The sequence below is a fragment of the Ambystoma mexicanum genome, chromosome 4p (assembly GCF_040938575.1).
Source record: "Ambystoma mexicanum isolate Mex_15411 chromosome 4p, UKY_AmexF1_1, whole genome shotgun sequence".
In the NCBI taxonomy this organism is placed as follows: Eukaryota; Metazoa; Chordata; class Amphibia; order Caudata; family Ambystomatidae; genus Ambystoma; species Ambystoma mexicanum.
This window is the reverse complement of record NC_090927.1, coordinates 54,661,993-54,683,430: the sequence shown is the minus strand read 5'-3', so window position 1 is coordinate 54,683,430 and position 21,438 is coordinate 54,661,993. Positions and strand designations below refer to the sequence as shown.

The 21,438-nt window shown below is 44.4% G+C and overlaps 1 protein-coding gene across 2 annotated transcripts in view; it reads left to right on the top strand.

Annotated features, from left to right (window-relative positions):
- LOC138452986 (NACHT, LRR and PYD domains-containing protein 3-like) overlaps positions 1–21,438 on the top strand; it is a 412,210-nt gene that overhangs the window by 165,883 nt on the left and 224,889 nt on the right. For both annotated transcript variants that reach the window (XM_069605366.1, XM_069605365.1), the window contains exon 2: positions 12,104–12,417. In XM_069605366.1, the coding sequence (XP_069461467.1) occupies positions 12,141–12,417 (277 nt within the window). In that variant the 5' untranslated portion in view covers positions 12,104–12,140. The remainder of the gene's footprint in view (positions 1–12,103; positions 12,418–21,438) is intronic.

The following is a 21,438-nucleotide window of genomic DNA, read 5'->3' as shown; positions in this document are numbered from 1 at the left end:
GAGTTTACTTGTTTCCTTAAGGACAGGGTGGAGTCCAAGTAGAAGCCAAGGGTCTTCACCTCTTTCCCAACAGGGATAGTGTTGCCGTCGATATTGAAGGAGCTATAGTTAGAGTCAAGTTTTTTTAGGTTATTGGGTGAGCCTAGGATGAGGATCTCTGTCTTTTCGTCATTCAGGCAGAGGCCATGGGTTGCCATCCATGCTTGAATGAGAGTGTAGATTTTATTTACTAAGCTGTATCCGTAACAAAGTTGCCTGAAAGGGGGATGAGGATCTGGGTGTCGTCTGCATAATTTGTGTAGGTGACACCCAGTCCGTCCAATTTGTCGAATAGAGGTTTAGTAAAGATATTGTACATTGTTGGCGAGACACAAGAGCCCTGTGGGACTCCACATGTTGTCTGGATCGGGTCAGCAGAGTCGGATGCAGAGAAAACTCGCATACTTCTATTGTCGAGAAAGGATTGAACCGAGGCTATAGCTTCACTTGAGAAGTGGGCGGCTGACTCTAGGTGTTTGCAGAGTACTGCGTGGTCTACTAGGTCGAAGGCCGCCAACAGGTCAAGGAGGAGTAGCATAGCAATATTTCCTTTGTCGTTGAGCTCATCAATTTGGGCTTTGAGATCTATAAGTGCAGTCTCGGTGCCGTGCTGGGGTCTGAAGCCTGATTAATGAATGCCAAGGAGTTGGTTAGTCTCCAGGTAATTTTGGATTTGGATGTAGGCCACTCTGTCGATAATCTTCAGGAGGAAGGGGACAGTGGTGATGGGCCTATAATTGGTGGGGACGGAGGGGTCCAGGGTTTGTTTTTTTAGTAAGGGGAGAACCAAGGACTCTTTTAGGTTGCTTGGGACTGTGCTAGAGGAGAAGGAGGCATTGCTAAGTTTGGTGACGATCGGGGCTAGGTCCCTAGCGGCATTCTTAACTATATGGGCCGGGCAATAATCACCTTTGCAGTTTGACGGTTTAAGTGAGGCAATGATTTTTTCAGTTTCAAGAATTGAAACTTTTGTGAATTTGAACGGTGTTACGCTAGGGTTAGAGGTGGACATATGTATAGACGTATTGGGGTTTTCGCTGGGAGGAAGCAAGGCTTTTTTAGGGTGATTTTGGACTGTAATGTTTTCACTTTGTTTGCAAGGGCATTTTGGATATTGGTACACCATTGCTTATCTTTGGGTACGTTATCAGGAGGCGGTATAGGAGATTCAAGTTCTTGCAGGATTGCAAATAGTTCCTTTGTGTTGGAGCATGCGTTGGAAATTCTGTCGTTATAGATGTCTTTTTTTGCTTGAATGATAGATTCCTTGTAATTAGTGGCACAATGTTTTAGTTTCAGCTTGTTTTCGGCTGTGGGGGTGTGTCGCCATATGGTTTCAAGCTTTCTTTTTTCCAGTCGCAGTTCTTTAAGGTGAGGGGTGAACCAGGTGTTGAGGTGGGCTTGTTGTTTGCTTTTGCAATTCTTCAGTGGGGCAACTGTGTTCATGGCTATGGCCATGGTGTCGTTGTAAATTTTGACCGTGACGTCAGGCTCAGAGTCTGTTGGCAGGGCATTAATAGTAGGTAGGAGCAGGGGTAGGATATTTTCCGGTGTGATGTTGTTTTTTGGATCTAGTGAGCACCGCTGGTGCCATGATTTTCTCAATCTTGAGAATATTGTTAAGTGTAAATTGGAAGTTGATAAGGGAGTGGTCAGTCCATGGTTGTGGTGTAATTTTGGTAATAGTAGTAGGGCAGTTGGCGGTGGCTACCCAGTCCAATATTCTCCCTTTGTCATGAGTGGGGGTGAGAACTTTTTGGGAAAATCCATGTCCCTCAAGCATGGTGGCAATAGCTTGCGCTTGCTTGTCGTCTGGGTCATTGAGACCTAGGTTAAGGTCGCCCAGGGTCATAATCTGGGATTACTTTTTTGTGTTGCTTGCAAGGAGGCTGGACAGCTCCTCTTCGAATAGGCCTGGTGGCCTGTAAATGAGATAAATAGTGGGGATATTAGTAATTTAGCGGTCAGGAGTTCACAAGACTTTGGGGTGGGTAGTGGTGTTAGTCTTACATTCAGGTTGGATTTGGAGATGATGGCTAAGTCGCCGCCTCTGGAGTTCTGGCGGTCTAGTCTTAATAATTGATATTCCTTAGGTATTGCTAGGGAAAGAGTTGGACCGGCTGCGTCGTGTAGCCAGGTTTCTGTGACTGCTAAAAGGTTGAGGTTGTCTAGTGTGAGGAGGTCGGCTATTTCGGTGCCATGGGCCACGACTGATCTGGCATTTATCAGTGCTCCTGTTATCAAGGTTGTGTCAGGAGGATAGTTAGTGTCAGAGGTAACTAGGATGGGTTCCTTCATTATGGTGCAAGCAGGAAGTTGTGGTTTAGGATGCGTTAGGTTTCTAGTCTGGTTTTTGTGGATGGTGCAACGGTTTGCGTAAGTATTGCTAGGTTCCTGCGGTTCGTAGAGTGGGGATAGCCTAGCGTGGAGCCTAGAGTTTCTGTGGAGAGTGGGACAAGGAGCATATTTAAGTTGATCCATAGTTACCTGTGTTAGTTGCAGGAGCAGCAGTAGGGCGTATGTTGAGAGGGTTATGCTAATATGCATTCTGCTGGTGTAGCGGGGTTATACCATGTATTCTGGCATGTGGGTGGCTGGACTAAAACTAGTTATAAAACTGTTTATAACTAACCTTATTTTTCTTTCTTTTCTTTGAAACCTTCTTTACTCTAACATCACCATCAGCAAGCTGGCGCACCGACTCAGATCCACGTGCCTCCCGATCAATATACGGATCTTGTGTACATCCGTACAAAAAAGAGTATCCCTTTAAAATAAGGCATTTTCATTACACATATAATTAGACCGACTTTCTTTCATTAGAGGGTACTGTCAGTACGCATACCTCTGGCTCTGGATTAACTACAAGGTCTGGCTCCGGATAAACTACAAGGCTGGTTCCGGAACAACTACAAGGGATAATGTAATTTTAGGGGACGCTCAAGCATCTCCCTGAAACACAGTACTTGCCTTAGTTAGGATTAAAATATTGGAAACTGAACACACAATTTGGAAAGACAACAAAGGTACATATCGATAGCAAAGTACGAATGAAACATTGTGTAAAACAATTACACAATATGTAAATATGATCAGATTATCTCGTCCAATTGAACTGTCAAGACCCACAACTCTGGCTCCGGATCTACTATGAGGGATGTTGTTATTGTAGTGAACGCTTCAGCATCTCCCTGGAACACAGTACTTGCATTAGTAAGGATGAAAATATTGGAAATTGAACACACATATTGGGACGCTGACAAAGGTACATATCAATATCAAACCACGATAAACATTGTGTAAAGCAATGATACGTTGCGAAAATATGATCACATTATCTGAAACTACGTGCATAAAACCAGTCTGGAACAGAATAGCTAGGTAAGGTTACCTGATGCACGCTCGTAGTGGTTGATGACTCCAGGCAAGACATGGATTTTGAATCTTGTTGCTTCATATTCGGTGGATAGTCATGGAGTTGTAAAGGTCATGTATTATTCGATTTAGAAATTCCAACATTAAAAAGTGGCATTTAAGGAGACTGAATACGAGAAAATTATGCTTGTGTAAAGGCATAATATAGCATAGTTATCTGTGCCCATAAATCAATTTTCTATGAGGGTTCTCAAAAACAAGGACTGATGTTTAGCAAAAAAGTCATTATTTTAACAGCTATTCAATCATATAAATATCGAAAGTATTATAGTTGACATTTGCACCTAAAATACAGGTGTAAAGCTAAATCCGGAAGCGTGACTCACATGTTGCGGCATTTTCACGAATAAAGTCGCAATAGCGTTTGGGAGCAATTTTCGAGTTGTTCTCGGTTGTTCCTTCTTTGTGTACAAGGATGTGTCGTACATATTCGGGGTGAAGTGCAGGCTGCAGATGCGGTATCGAAGACACCTCTTGTCCTCCAAGACTTGTTTGACTCTACTTTCAAGCTCTTCAGGTGGATATCCGCAATATCTGACCCATTCTCTTATTCGATCAACAGTTTTAGGGAATACATGCATTGTAATGCCTTCAGATTTGTCATGGGTCTTGGAAGGGCAACCGAAAATAGAACATGCAGGCATTGTTGTAAATTCTGCAAAATAATGGTCAACATTATTAAAAAATTATTTTGCATCAAAATGTGAGAATGAATTGGCCCATATATTGTTCATTGCACGCTTTCTTTTGGGCACCACAGCAAAACCAGAGCAGCGTGGGCGGCTGTATTATAGGATAACTTTCACAAACAATTCATTGATGTGTTGAAAATCAGAACATGTCACTCGTCCCTTGAATGTTCTATCGTGAATGAAAAGGAAACATGGTTATACTATAGACACGGTCCGTGAAGGATGCAATTCGATGCCAGTTGACACTGATAAAAATTGATATACCGATAACATAACAAAAGAAACTCAAGTCAATAGCAATTAGACAAATTAACATAGCACTACTGAGTACGTTACTTCGAAATAGATATACATTTACAAATGAAGGAGATATGATTAGGATACATGCCCTTACCTTGACCAACAAACAGTTAGATTCAGCAAGCATAGTAGTTAGTGGCAGGAGAACAGGGAGATGTTCACAGGTAGCAAACTGACGAGTTCACTCGAAGCGGTCACAGAAGTTCACAGATAATACAATGAAGAGCAGATTAGCATCGGTCATCGGGCTTCTCGAGTAGCACGTTCACGAGTTGACTTGCAGTGCTCAAAGATGTTCTCATGATAAATATCAAGTGGTTTATAAAGAATTACAAAAAGGGGTGTGTTTGTGAATGAATGACGTGTATATGTCGTGGTATTATGTGCAGTGCAGGGGCGCGGCCTGCTTCAAGGGGAGCCTGCCTGGAGATACGGGGTCTGAGGAGGCCATGTGAACAATGGCCCCTGGGCGTAAAATACCTTTTGAAGTGTACATGGTGTTTGGCACCTTGGCCGTTCCCACCCCTGCCAGCCCCCCTTGGGAGGGCACGGCCACAGATGCTAACAGTCGTTGATTCTGGAGGGGTGGATGGATGGGCCGGGGGCATGCAGGCAAGGCACCGGAACAGTATTATGTGGATTGCGTGGGGGGGGGCTGCTTCAAGGGGAGCCTGCCTGGAGACACAGGATCTGAGGAGGCCATGTGAACAATGGCCCCTGGGCGTAAGATACCTTTTCAAGTGTACGTGGTGTTTGGCACCTTGGCCGTTCCCACCCCTGCCAGCCCCCCTTGGGAGGGCAAGGCCACAGGTGCTAACAGTCATTGATTCTGGAGGGGTGGATGGATGGGCCTGGGGCGTGCAGCCAAGGCACCGGAACACTGCTGAATGGAAACACACTTGATTCACTTAAAAACTGAAACAACCATTGATAAAACAATATGTTTTTTATTTGGTTTCTTATTTTGATGGCACAAAACTACTAAACATTGTAAAGGTCTGGTTGCAGCACAGCAAGGGAAAATCCCCTGTACTGACCGCTGTCCCTGGGGAAAGTTTCTCTAATGGCACCAACGACACAGGCGGGTATTACTCGTCGAACGCGGTGTCCAAGCCTCCCATGAAGCCACCATGTAAACGAACGATAGGCCACCAGCCGGTACCACCTGTGGAAGAGAAAGATACAAACTGTTTTTAAATGAACAAGATAAGTGTATTAAACCTTAGTTTTCAATGACAATTCTTGTATCCAATGGCATTTTTGCCAGGACAAATGCTAACTAGACACTGCACAATATCGAACAACTTTTATGCGACTATTACTAGAGAATTGCAAGACTAAGCTGATATGACAATGATATTTTGAAGTTACGAGAATATAGGAGACAACCATGAAATAGTAGTGGCCTAACTGACATCACAACCAGACTATACATACTCGTTACTTGAATTACGAGGGTGAATTGTTGCCCAAAGTTCGTGCATAAGCACCATCAAAATCCTCAACACGGACCGTGTGAGGCAGGCTGCCCTGAAGTCTGGCAGCTCGGTAACGCATTGCGGCTGTGGATCGCCTTGCGATATGTAGGACAAGCATCCAGAGTTTTCTCGGCAGCAGCAGTTCTCCTCGGTTGGCATTAGCGCGCACCCATTGCAGGTACACCAGGTGCAGACGCCGTCCATGCGACTAGGCCCAGGCTCTTGATCTATTGATTCGTCCTCCCAACTGTTGTCCGAAGCCCCATCGTTTCCGCATCTTTCTCTTTCCAGTAATTCCTCCTCGGAATACTCAGGCTCGTACAGGTAGGGCATTATTGTTGCCATTGTGTGGTAAAGAAACAAAAATAATTTATAGCGGTGGTACTGGTATCTGTTCACACGGGCTACAAGCAACAAAGGTAGCTGACCAGAGCACATAAACGAGTCACAGAATACTCAAAGAAATACAGTGAGAGGAATGGAAAAGAAAATATGCTGTTGTGTGTTGTGAAACGGTCTGTTTATACTTATCGAGGAAAGAGGCTTCCTGCCGTTTCCATGGTGACACGTCATTAGCTGAAGCGCAGAGAATGTTGACACGAGACATGCTTTGGCGTTGTGAAATGGGCGGTATGCGTCTAGTGATGTCAGGCTCAGGGGCGGGGATATGATTTAGTGCTGCAAAGGCAGGTCACAGAGGGCGATGCGGCAAGTGATAAGATGATGACAAGATAACCACGCCCTGCTGCCTGATTTTGCATGTTTAAGAGACGAAAACTTGGGTAAGGTGCATATTATATGTTTGTACAATCCATTGATTTATGGTTAAAAACACATGGTCGAACCATAGGGACAATAATATTTCTGACCGCACCCTTCATTTAAGCCCCCGTGCATCTTCCTGTTTGTGTTCTTTTGGACTCCTGGCCTCCAAACACTTGAACACTCTCCCTTTACATATTCGCTTCTTTCCCTCTTTATCCAGAACATAAAAAATGATTTACTCTTGTCGGATAATCACTGATCTGCTCCATTGTTGTATTGTACCATTTTTACTTGTCCACCTCTTTGGCAAAAGTACTATACAAATAAATTAAATACAAAATACAAATACAGTAGAAAAAATGTAACAGATTTTTTACCCTCACAAAATTATAACTCTAAATCATCCAGAAAAACCACAGTAACATTGATTATTTTCAGTACTGAGGCTCAACATTTAACTTGCTTATTAATCTATGCAAAGTTTCCATGTGCTTCAAGCGGTGTCAACGAGGTTCTATGTTCTATGTTATTTCATCCTGAAGCATTTTTACGATTGCCTTTTAAACGTGTACAAAATAACAAAAAAGGTTATTGACCCAAAACCCCACTCCACCACCGATTTCTTTTATTTTACTATTCTCGACCCCCCCGCAACCCCTTATCGCTTTTTCCCACCCCCTCTACCCCCAAAAAAATGTGTTAACCTTTTTGGCAATTTCGTACACATTTAAAATGGACACGTAAAAATTAGTTAACCCTTTTCGTAATTTCGTACACGTTTAAAATGCACACGTTAAAATGCCTGGCGTTGAAAGGACGTTATACCGTCAACGATGCATCCAATAGTTTCAGGTTTCATGTTCACACAAAGGATATATGGAACAATATTCACAGGTTGAAGAAATTGAAATGCTGTTTTCTATTGAAAGGCTATCGTTAGGTTAGAGGAAATCATTTATTTCTAGAGAACCATTGACATTGTCGCAGCGAGCCACACGCCATGACGTCAAGGTGCACACTTCGAACATGACCTGGGGGCTTTGTAATGTGGTACTTTGTAGTAACTGACAGCTTGAGACGAGAGTGGCAGTGGGGTGTAGAGACTTTTACAGCCAAATGCAAAGATTGCATTCTAACCCTGAAAATAGGAGAGAAAGGAGTGGGGGAGCGAAAGCGGCGTAGAAATCGGGGGTATTCGAAGCTAAGCCTAGGGGCCATTTTTAAGCGTAAAGAAAAGGAGCGAAAAGAAGTAGTGCAGTGAGAAAGAGTACAATGTGAGGATCATGTGCATATAACATGCACGATAGAGGGCTAGTTTCCTTCTGCGACAGAACGGGACAGTGGAGGGATTGGAGCAGTGAGAGATCAAGCGAGAGGATCTGGGATATTCAAAGATAAGCCCAAGAGCCACATGTCCACCTTGACAGATGGGGAGAGGGGAGGAAGTGCAGCAGAGTGGGAACAAGAGGGCAGACTCAGGGCAGTATCTGTAGCCAAGCCTGTGACCCACATTTTAGCCTCAACAGTTGGGGCGGGAGGATGGGGTGGTGCAGGGATGGTACAAGAGGGCAGAATTAGGGCTATCTGTAGCTAAGCCTGTGAGCCACATTCCTACCCCGACAGTAGAGGAGAGAAGAGGGAGTGGAGCAGAGTGGAAACAAGAGGGTAGAATCAAGGCTATCTGTAGCCAGGTCTATGAGCCGCATTCCTGCCTCAACAGTAGAGGAGAGAAGAGGGAGTGGAGCAGAGTGGGAACAAGAGGGCAGAATCAGGGGTATATGTAGCCAAGCCTGTGAGCCACTATCCTACCTGAACAGTAGGAGCGAGAGGGTGGTGTGGTGTGCGTGATTGCTAAAACTAGGTAACACATGTTCTGTCCTCCTAAATAAATCAAGAAAACAGTCCAAACACTTTGCTTGGCCTGTTTACCTTGAATACTCTGTGGTAAATACAAAATAGTAAAGGTACACACCCTGTTTCACAGTGGTGTGCGGATGGAACAAGAGGGCAGAATCAGTGATATCTGTAGCCAGGTCTATGAGCCACATTCCTACCTCAACAGTAGAGGAGAGAGGAGGGAGTGGAGCAGAGTGGGAACAAGAGGCTAGAATCAGGGGTATCTGTAGCCAAGCCTGTGAGCCACATTCCTACCCTGACAGTAGAGGAGAGAGGAGGAAGTGGAGCAGAGTGGAAACAAGAGGGCAGAATCAGGGGTATCTGTAGCCAAGCCTGTGAGCCGCATTCCTACCACCGACAGTAGAGGAGAGAGGAGGGAGTGGAGCAGAGTGGAAACAAGAGGGCAGAATCAGGGGTATCTGTAGCCAAGCCTGTGAGTCGCATTCCTACCTCAACAGTAGAGGAGAGAGGAGGGAGTGGAGCAGAGTGGAAACAAGAGGGCAGAATCAGGGGTATCTGTAGCCAGGTCTGTGAGCTGCGTTCCTGCCTCAACAGTAGAGGATAGCGCATGGGGTGGAGCAGAGAGGGAACAAGAGGGCCGAATCAGGGGTATCTGTAGACAGGTCTGTGAGCCACCTTCCTGTCGCCAACAGTAGAGGAGAGGGGAGGAAGTGGAGCAGAGTGGAAACAAGAGGGCAGAATTAGGACTATCTGTAGCCAGGCCTGTGAGCCACATTCCTTCCTCGACAGTAGAGGAGAGAGGAGGGAGTGGAGCAGAGTGGGAACAAGAGGGTAGAATCAGGGGTATCTGTAGCCAAGCCTGTGAGCCACATTCCTACCCTGACAGTAGAGGAGAGAGGAGGAAGTGGAGCAGAGTGGAAGCAAGAGGGCAGAATCAGGGGTATATGTAGCCAAGCCTGTGAGCCACTATCCTACCTGAACAGTAGGAGCGAGTGGGTGGGGTGGTGTGGGGATAGAACAAGGGGGCAGAATAAGGGCTATCTGTAGCCAAGCCTGTGAGCCACATTCCTACCTCGACAGTAGAGGAGAGAGGAGGGAGTGGAGCAGAGTGGGAACAAGAGGGTAGAATCAAGGCTATCTGTAGCCAGGTCTACGAGCCACTTTTGTGCCTCCACAGTAGAGGAGAGAGCATGGGGTGGAGCAGAGTGGGAACAAGAGGGCAGAATTAGGTCTATCTGTAGCCAAGCCTGTGAGCCACATTCCTATCTCAGCAGTAGAGGAGAGAGGAGGGAGTGGAGCAGAGTGGAAACAAGAGGGCAGAATCAGGGCTATCTGTTGCCAAGCCTGTGAGCCACATTCCTGCCTCAACAGTAGAGGAGACAGGAGGGAGTGGAGCAGAGTGGAAACAAGAGGGCAGAATCAGGGCTATCTGTAGCCAAGTCTGTGAGCCACATTCCTGCCTCAACAGTAGAGGAGAGAGCATGGGGTGGAGCAGAGTGGAAACAAGAGGGCAGAAATAGGGTTATCTGTAGCCAGGTCTATGAGCCGCAATCCTGCCTCAACAGTAGAGGAGAGAAGAGGGAGTGGAGCAGAGTGGGAACAAGAGGGCAGAATCGGGTTAGGAGCTACATTCCTGCCTCAACAGTAGAGGAGAGAGGATGGAGTGGAGCAGAGTGGAAACAAGAGGGCAGAATCAGGGGTATATGTAGCCAAGCCTGTGAGCCACTATCCTACCTGAACAGTAGGAGCGAGAGGGTGGTGTGGTGTGCGTGATTGCTAAAACTAGGCAACACATGTTCTGTCCTCCTAAATAACTCAAGAAAACAGTCCAAACACTTTGCTTGGCCTGTTTACCTTGAATACTCTGTGGTAAATACAAAATAGTAAAGGTACACACCCTGTTTCACAGTGGTGTGCGGATGGAACAAGAGGGCAGAATCAGTGATATCTGTAGCCAGGTCCCAGGTCTATGAGCCACATTCCTGCCTCAACAGTAGAGGGGAGAGGAGTGAGTGGAGCAGAGTGGAAACAAGAGGGCAGAACCAGGACTATCTGTAGCCAAGCCTGTGAGCCGCATTCCTACCTCAACAGTAGAGGAGAGAGGAGGGAGTGGAGCAGAGTGGAAACAAGAGGGCAGAATCAGGGGTATCTGTAGCCAAGCCTGTGACCCACATTCTAGCCTCAACAGTAGGGGCGGGAGGATGGGGTGGTGCAGGGATGGTACAAGAGGGCAGAATTAAGGCTATCTGTAGCCAAGCCTGTGAGCCACATTCCTATCTCAACAGTAGAGGAGAGAGGATGGAGTGGAGCAGAGTGGAAAGAAGAGGGCAGAATCCGGGCTATCTGTAGCCAAGCCTGTGAGCTGCATTCCTGCTGCCAACAGTAGAGGGGAGATGAGGGAGTGGAGCGGGAACAAGATGGCAGAATCAGTGGTATCTGTAGCCAAGCCTGTGAGCCACATTCCTACCTCGACCGGAGAGAGAGGAGGGAGTGGAGCAGAGTGGGAACAAGAGGGTAGAATCCGGGCTATCTGTAGCCAAGCCTGTGAGCCACTATCTTACCTGAACATTAGGAGCGAGAGGATGGGGAGGTGCATGGAGGCAACGTGGGAGAGGATCAGGTGTATTCACAGATATGCCAGAGGGTCACATTCCCATCTCGACAGAAGAGGAGAGAGAAGGAAGTGGACCTGAGTGGGTACAAGAGGGCATAATCCGGGGTGTATATAGTCAAAACTGTGAGCCACCACAGGGGGAGGGGAGGGGGAGGACCAGGACTCTTCACTAATAAGCCTGGGGCTTCCATTCCTGCCTTGGCAGAAGGGAGAGTGTATAGAGCAGTCAGAACGGGAGCAATGGGATTCTCTGATAAGCCAGTGGGACACATTCCTGCTTTGATGGATGTAGAGAATGGAGCGTATGGACCAGAGATGAAACGAGAGGCGGACCATGGATAGTCATAGCTAAGACAGTGGTCTACATTCCTCAACAGAGAATGGGAGAGATTGAAGGAGGGTTTGGTGTAGAGGTAGAGAGAGGAGTGCGGGAAATTGAGGCCTTCACTGCTAAGATGCAGTGGCATTGAGGAGTCTAAGGAAGTGGGAATAAGCACAAAAGTGGAGACTATGGGTGGCCAGCAACATGTGGCTAGAAAAAGCAATAAATAAAGAAAGGCAACCAAATTTACAACAGGCAATAGTCAAACTTCTTATATGTTATCTCGGCCCAGGTCTATGCAAGAGCATGCCACATTGTAAGTATGGACCTCTCCATAATCAGAGAAGCTGAGAGAACCCTTGAAAGTTTGTTTTTTAGAGGCTTGCATCACAGATGTGGATTGGGTCCATCACATCAAACTTAGCTTGAGCTTCTCAAACTGTGTTCCACATATTTCTCATGTCTCCTTCACTCTTTTAGGCCGTCGTGTGAGCATACCCGGCAGAAGTGAGATGGTTCACAAATCACAATATGAGGCTTCTAAAGTGTATGAAAACTGTCGTCCAAGACCTTTTAACACTGAATGCCCGTTCCATTGCAGTTCATCGCTCCTCTGAAGTGAAAGGAACCAGAGGGAGATGGCCGGGGAAGCCCGGCGAATACTTTTCTCCCACTTCAAAGAACTGGAGGAGAAGGACTTACAGAAATGCAAATCTCTCCTGGAGAACTACCCGCCGGCAGAGGGTAGTGCAGCGGGATCCAGAAGATGGGGGAAAAAGGCATCGTATATAGAACTCGCTGATCGAATGATCCGCGACTATCAAGGCGTGCAGGCCTTGGAGGTGGCTGTGGAACTGCTGCGCGACATTGACCAGAAGGATCTCTCGGACTGCCTGGTGGAATCCAGCAAGACATGTGAGTCATCCTACCTGGGATATGGCTTTATAATGTAAATCACTGCTATGTTGTTATCTTAGCTGCATTTGCAGAGCACAGATTCACCGGGGGGCTCCATAGTGCCCACAGGAAAGTCAAGTGTTCACTAGACTCTGTGTCTTACTGCAGCAGCTCAATGAGTGTGGTCTGGGGTCTTTAAAACACAACTAAATGGCACATTATCCTAATTTACTTTCCCGTGGGCAGAGCCATGGTGCCAAGATGGAGAAGGCACCACCTCCAAGTCGAGCGGTCCTTGACTTCGGAATAGGCAAAAGGAGGGATAGTGCAGTTCCATTCTTGTGGAAGTGTGAGTTCTTGTGTGAAAGTGGAGTTGTCCCAAAATGACACAAATTTAGGAGAAAATAAATTCTACAAAATGAAGCACACAAGCTGCCGAAAGAACACAGCTTTATTTCCGGAACAGCCGGGAGAGAGCACATCGCGTAAAACTGGACACCGTCTCGCATGCCGATTTGGGGCCCAACAATTTAAAGCTGCAAACCACACATTTTGTGTATTTTGATAAGTATTAGATAGATTAAAAACGTATAAACATCATTGGCTACACATCACAAATCCGCTTTAGAACATCACTAATTGGAAGGTCCACCCTTGCCTCCCCAAGAAATCGCCACCCACACGGCATGACTTAATTTAAGTTTGGACCCGGTTCCTATTGGTTGACCTTGTGAGGTCTGTTGAGGCATTCCTCACAAAGAAGCTCTGTACTTCTTTACACAGATATGCTGCGAAGCGCTGTACATTATAAGTGGGTTTCTTTGTGTTCCACTCCCTGCACCTGCACGCCCTGCAACTCCCATGACCTTCCCGCTATCTCTTTAATGAGCCCCGAGCTGAGGTACCGTTGTTTGAAATTCAGTTTCAGCTATTTTCTTTAGATTATCAAGTACCTCACAGAACAGGGCTTTTTGTGGCACTGTGTTCATGCTCTGACTTTGTGTATTGGCTTTGATGCCATATCGTGTCCTTTGTCTATTCATTTGCATTTCGCCTTGGACGGCACCTGCTTGTCTGGAACTGAGTTTCAAGTTGTAGGGGCTGCTTCCTTTACCACAATTAATCAACGTCTGCTTTTCCTACCAAAACATCCTGACCTTGAGTCGCTTACACTCACCCAATTAAGAAATCTGTTTAAAGGGGCCCCATTTCTGGAGAGCAATTTAGCAGGATAGTGTGGTAAAGTTTGCAGCGTGCAACTCTGATGTTACACTAACATGTCCGTTCTCTTGGGTATCATGTAATAATATCCCATTATTAATTTCGTTTTACAAAATATCGCTGCGAAAAATGCACCTCACACACTTTTTTTCATCATCTTAACACGTTTATTTAATTCTTTTACACACGTGTGCTTTTATTCATTTATCTATCGCAATCTTTTTTCCATGAGTCTGAAAACTTTTTGTTCATTTCCGGAGAGAAAATTCAATGAAATCTATGGCATTACGTTCACTTTACTTCTGAACTACTTTGTAGAATTTTTTTATTTTTTTTTATTTGGTTTAGTTGTTGATACAACTTTACACATTTTTTTTCTTACAAAAAAACAAATATAATGAACATTCACTTTCAACATAAAAAACACAATATATAAATATACACATAAAACTTTGATTCTATTAGTGCATTTTCTCCCACTTTTACAATTTTCAATTTTCAATTTTTTTTCCAGCGTTCCAGTACACTAAGGTACATCCTTTAGGAAATTCTTTTCGCACAAGGAAATGCTATGTCAAGCAATTGTATAGCAGCAATGCTGATCGATATTCTTCTTGCCCTGAAAGTGTCACACCATATTTCATCATAGGATCGACTAACATGTTGCCATGTCATTTCTTTTATCAGTTTGAATCGATGTGGAGCAAAAGCATTACATTGGATAATGATATGAGCAAGTGTTTCTGTTTGAGATTTATCGTTACAAAACCGACAATAGCTCTGCTTCGTTGTGACCATACCACGTCTTAACAAGATTTCATTGACTGGCCATAGATTAAAACGCAAATGCAAAATTTTCCATCTTAAATTTACAGACGGACATTTAATGAGATAGCCAGCCATATTACCAAGTTCCTTGTGACCAAAAAGAAGTCTATTCAAATCTTTTAATCTTAGGCATTTTTCTTGAGTGGCTAGCCAATCGGTCTGGTACATTTTAGTCTTGGCTCGATTCGGATTTGTAATCAGAAGATCAATTGATATGTGTGCGTCAGCAAGGGCATTCATAACATGTGTCCTCCATTTTTGTGGAAATGAGTGAGTAGAGAACAAAAGGTAGTTTGCTAGGATGGCAAGGCTATCTCGCTTACTTATCCCCATAAGACATTTTCTTAGAAGACTGCACATTTTCCATGTAACTTGAGCGTGAATGGATAGCAAGCCAAGTTCAAATCTCAGTAACATATTAGATGTGCACTTAGGAAGTCCAAGTATACGTTTCCAAAATTATGCTTCAATGCCATTCCAGAACTTGAAGGTTCTTGGAAGCAGAGATTCCAAACCATATATGAGAACAGGTGTTACCTTTTGTTGGTAAAATTTCATGATCGGAATGCAAGTAAATTTACCAAATCTTGCATGAATTATTCTGGCCTGTGAAATTAACCCTGCTAATTTGATTTGAATTGTTGTCTCAAGTGCATTTTCTGAGACAAAGTTCTTAAAATATACTCCTAGATATTTGTATTCATCTACGATCTGTAGTTTTTTGTTACATATCGACCATGTATGTTTAGTCCGTAGAGACGATTTTGGTTTCCCAAGAGTAATGATTTGCGTCTTATGTTCATTCACTGTGAGATTATTTTTTGCTACATAAAGATCAAGGACATTCAGTAATTGTTGGAGCCCACTAGGAGTTTGAGAAATAAGGACTAAGTCGTCAGCATAAAGAAGCCAGGCAACAGTTTGATTTCCCAACTTTGGGGGATCAGATTGAGCCACAGCAAGGTCATCCGCCAGGTCAATCAAAAATAAATTGAAGAGAGTAGAGGCGAGTATGCATCCTTGCTTGAGTCCCCTCCCAATTGGGATTGGTTTAGATAAAAGGCCCTCTAAATTTAGCTTCACCTGGACAGAAGTGTTAGAGTGTAGCAAGCTCACAATTTTTAACAATCTCCCTGGGCAACCATATTTCGCCAATTTCCTCAAAAGTCGCACTCGGTCAACAGAATCAAATGCCATGCGAAGTCCACAAATGCGACATATAAGGGTTGCTTTCGCATGGCATAAAATAGTTTAATTGCATTAAGGATGGTCAGATTAATAGCTGTCCCGAGTCCTGCTACAAAACCGGATTGAAACGGGTCTCTTCGCTTACAATGGAGAGACCAATTATTTAGATCACGTAGTACCAGCCTGCAGAAGATTGTTCCCAGAACATCTAATAAGGCTATAGGTCGATAGCTCAAGGGATTTTGCCTATTTCCCTTTTTATAAATAGGGACGATGATAGAGTGTGTCCAGGAGCTTGGAATTTTTTGAAGGTGAATAATCAGTTGAAAAAGTGAGTAAAAAATTGGAGCCCACATGTCGATGTGTTTCTTTAAGACCGCATTCGAGAGTCCATCAGGACCTGGGGCTCGAGACATGCTTGTTTTATTAATATAGTAAAAAATGTCATCTTGATCAAATTTGAGAGTAAAGGGAGACGATATCATGTCCGAGGTCTCACTCAAGGTTGGAGCAACATATATAGATGAAAAGTGGTTGCACCAATCATTTTCCGACACTCCATTTATATGAGATGACACTTGCGATGCATTAGTAACTGAATTAAGAAATTGCCAAATTTGTGCTGTATTTTTGTTTTTAATTTGGTCTATCATAGCTTCTCCTTCTTTTTGTTGTTTTGTTATTTTGTATTCTTTTATCCAGTTTCTATATGCAGTTCTAATAGCTCTTAATGTTTGAATCTTTAAAAGTGAAGATAATTTGAGAGCTTGTCTCTTTTGTGTTTTGAACAGAGCTTTCCTAGTGCGAATTGCAATATCATATGGTTGAGCTGACTTTAATTTGATGTTTTGTTTTGTGGCATATAATTGCATAAGATCAAAAGGGACCATTCTGTGTGATTTTACCGACATTTGAGAGATCTCTGCATAAGATCTTATATGGTCACGATAGCATATTAAAAACTCGTGAGACCATTTTAATCGGTTCAAAGAGTTATTGGTTTCATATTGGCCCATAAGAGATTGACTTTCTACATTTGGTACTGGGGACAACATGATCTTAAATGTTAATGGGCAGTGATCACTATATTGTGATGACTTAATGGCAAAATCGGTGGTGTGTGCAAAAAGATTTCTGGAGACAAAAATAAAATCAATGGTTGCTGACTGTTTTGGCTATACCATGTCGGTAATGGAGGAGAGTCCGCTGCACTTGTGCCATTCAACATAATTAGATTCCATGACTTCATGAATTTGTTCCATAATATTATACGCTCAAGACCTTTTGAGGTTTCTTTGTTGAGAAGATGCAAATTCAAGTCACCCGCAATAACTAAATGTACAATTTCTAAATGTACAATTTGTAGAATTATTGTAAAAAAGAACGATCCGTGAGCATTTAACTGCAAATAAACATATGTTTTTATGTTCTGGCTGCTGACTGAAACACAGGGTTTCATTGAGACACGTTAATGGCAATACAAACTGTTCATTTTCCGACATTAAAATACTGCGACACAGAGAAATGTCAATGAAATGAACGGCATTAAAGGAATGGTTCGGTCAAAATGTTTTATTGTCCCTACGGGTCGGCCATGTGTTTTTAAGCCTAAATCGCTCGATTTTAGAAAAATTTCCTATGGACCTTACCCGAGTTTTCGTCCATTAAACGCACGCGAAAACAGCCATCAGGGCGCTGCCATTTTGTGATAATCCTATCACTTGCCCCATCGCCCTGGTTGACCTGCTTTTGCAGCACTAAATCATATCCCCCGCCCCTGAGCCTGTCATCAGCAGACGCGTACCGCCCATTTCACAACGCCAAAGCACGTCTCGTGTCAACATTCGCTGTGCTTCAGCTAATGACGTGTTGCCATGGAAATGGCAGGACGCCTCTTTCCTCAATAAGTATAAACAGACCGTTTCACAACACACAGCAGCAGATTTTCGATTCCATTACTCTCTCTGTGTTACTTTGAGTATTCTGTGACTCGTTTCTGTGCTCTGGTCAGCTACCTTCGTTTCTTGTAGCCCGTGTGAACAGATACCAGTACCACCGCTATAAATTATTTTAGTTTGTTTAACACATAGGAACTACTGGAAAGGGAAACACGTGAAAAGGATGGGTCTTCGGACGGCAGTTGGGTGGACGATTTAACTGCTGAAGAGCCTGGACCTAGTCGCATGGACGGTGTTTCCACCTGGTGCACATGCAATCGGTGCGAGCTAATGCCAACCGAGGACGAGAACTGCTGCTGCTGTGAAAACTCGGGATGCGTGGCCTACATTACGGAAGGCGAGCCACGACCGCAATGCATCACCGAGCTGCCAGACTTCAGGGCAGCCTGCCTCATACGGTCCATGTTGAGGATAATGATGGTGCTCATGCACAAACTTCGCGCAACTGTTCGTCCTCGTAATCCGAGTAACGAGTAAGTATACTCTGCTTGTCATGCCACTCCTATTTCATGATCTTCTACTATATCCAAAATTACATATACATATCATTGTAACGCATGAAAGTCATTCAATAGTGTGCAGTGTCTAAATAGCATTTGTCCGAGCAGAATGCCATTAGTTACAAGAATTGTCATTGACAACAAACGTTTATTAAACTTATCTTGGTCATTTAAAAACAGTTTGTTTCATTCCTTTTCACAGGTGGTACAGGCTGGTGGCCTATCGTTCCTTTACATGGTGGCTTCACGGGAGGCTTGGACACCGCGTTCGAAGAGTAATACCCGCTTGTGCCGTTCGTGCCATAAGAGAAACTTTCCCAAGTGACAGCGGTCAGTACAGGGGATTTTCTCTCGCTGTGCTGCAACCTGACCTGTACAATGTGTAAAGTCTTGTATTTTTGTGTCATCAAAATAAGATACAAAATAAAACACCACATATATTTTAACAACGGTTGTTTCGATTTTTTTAATGAATCAAGTGTGTCTCCATTCAAGGATGGACGTCAGACATCTGTGCTCCGAATGGGTGAAGGTCAGGTCACTGTGAAGCAGGGTGGTCACTATCTAAGCTAACATAATATATTCTCAATAATGCATGCACTAAATAACAATTGTTCAAAGTCTTTCAGTCGGTTATGTCTCTATAAAAGTCACACATATATCTATACTATCAATTAACATTGGATTATACAGGCCTTAGGTTAAGGGTCTTGACCACTATAATACACTGTTTGAAGTGTGGGTCTGTGCTCACAAGAATCTCCGGTATGTGGCATTTGTTATTGATAGGCAACGATATACTGCAGTAGGGGTCTAATGTTAGTTGGGGATCTGCTAGGTGGGCGTCATGGCATGGTCAGTGGTCTGGCACATGAAGAGAATACCTTGCAGGGACACAGGGTCAGAATGGCAGTAAGTTTCCACTGGCGAGGGTGCGTGAGCAAGGACACGTTTGTGGAGATGAACGAGCCATGTGCTTAGTTCAGGCTGGTTCACATGCAGGACAGTGATCTCAGAGGAAGAGTGCTGTGTTACATTTATTAGCTGTTGCAAATACCTCTGGAGTTTTCCAGTCAGAGTGGGAACGAGGGTGGGGGCCATGTGGTCTGCGCAGTGAGGCCTGGTCACCAAGATGGAGTGGAAAGGGGGTACAAAAATGGATGCCCCGTGTCCTGCTCAGTGGTCCCATCTACGCGAATGTCAACCAAAGTTAACATCACATAAGGGCAAGGGGCGAACCCACTACTGGAGGCACTTGGTCCGAGTTTCTACTGAGAAGTAAAGGATGAGAGGGGCCTGATGGCCCCTCGCTCCCACACACTTGCCTGCACGCCCACCGGCCCATCCATCCCACCCCCCTCTATCAAAGATGGTTCGCACCCGGGGATTAGCGCTGGCATGGGGGCCTGTCACGGGCGCAAACGGCCAAGGTACCAAACAGCATGTACACTTCAAAAGGTATCCCACGCCCAGGGGCCATCGCTCACATGGCCTCCTCAGACCCTGTGCCTCTAGGCAGGCCTCCCCTGAGGCAGGCCGCCCCCCTGCTTTCCACATAAGTGTGTCTCCATTCAGCAGTCTTCCTGTGCCTTATCTGCACGCCCCAGGCCCATCCATCCCACCCCCCTCTATCAAAGGCGGTTCACACCCGGGGATGAGCGCTGGCATGGGGGACTGTCACAGGCGCAAACGGCCAAGGTGCCAAACAGCATGTACACTTCAAAAGGTATCCCACGCCCAGGGGCCATCGCTCACATGGCCTCCTCAGACCCCGTGTCTCCAGGCAGGCCTCCCCTGAGGCAGGCCGCCCCCCTGCAAACCACATAATGCCACAACATACACACATCATTCATTCACAAACACACCCCTGTTTCTAATACTTTATAAACCACTTGATATGTCTCATGAGAACATCTTTGTGCTTTGCAAGTCAACTCCTGAACCTTTTACCTGAGAAGCACTGAGATCTATGCTAATCTGCTCGTCGTCGTGCTATCTGTGACCGCTTCAAGCAAACTTGTCAGTGTGCTACCTGTGGCCATCTACCTGTTCTCCTGCAACATACTGCTCGGCCTGCTGAATCCAACTGTTTGTTGGTCAAGGTAAGGCCATGTATCCTAATCATATTTCGGTCATTTTTACATTTCTATCTATTTGCGATTACAGTACCCAATAGTGCTATGGTCATTGGTCTCATTGCTATTGACTTGAGTTTCAATTGTTATGCTATCAATAGATCTATTTATTTTCCTCTGTGTCTATTGTCATCGAATTGCATCCTTCAGGGGTCCAGTCTATAATGTAAGCATGTTTCCTTCTCATGCAAGACAGAACATCCAAGGGACGAGTCACATGTTCATAGTTTAGTCACATCATTTAAAAAAATGTCTGTAACTTATGCAAATACTAAGCCGCACATGATGAACTGGTATAGTTCCGGCGACCAAAACAAACCTTGCATTGAACATGGTATGGTTCATTTACTTTTTTATGACATTTTTATTCATAAGGTTTTATAATAATCTTGATATTTACTTTTCAGAATTTTCAACAATGCCTGCCTGTTCGATTAGCGGTTGCCCTTCGAAGACCCATGCTAAATCTAAAGGCACTACAATGCATGTATTCCCTAAAACCGTTGATTGAATAAGAGAATGGGTCAGACATTGCGGATATCCACCGGAAGAGCTTGAAAGTAGAGTCCAGCAAGTCTTTGAGGACAAGAGGGGTGATCGATACCGCATCTGCAGCCGGCCCTTTTCCTCGAACATGTACGACACATCTTGGGTAACAAAGAAGAATAAACGGCGAACGACAAGAAAATTGCTCGTAAATGCTATTCCACTGGTGAGTCAAGTGTCCGGATTTAGCTTTAGGCGGTAGTGTGTAGGTAGCCAAATGGATTATTTGATATTTTAGGTGTTGTGTCCCTTGTAATATTTTCGATATTAATATGAGTGTATAGCTTTTTGAATAATGACATTCATCAATACATTATTTTTTCGATTGTATAACCCCCAAAGGAAATCTATTTATGGGCACAGGGAACTGTGCTATATTGCACATTTTCAATAGCATTATTCCCAAGTATTCTGTCGGTTTACATGGCAATTTTTTAATATTTGCATTTCATTATCAAACAATAATTTACCTTTACAACTGCTTGACTATCCACTGAATCTGAAGCAAGAACATTCTACATCCGTGACGTGCCCGCAGTTATCAACCACTTCTAGCGCGTATCAGGTAATCTTACTTGGCTATTCCGCTACAGACTTGTTTTATGCATGTCAAGTGATAGTTTTTATGTATCGTGTGATTATTTTACCAATTGTTTGGTTAGT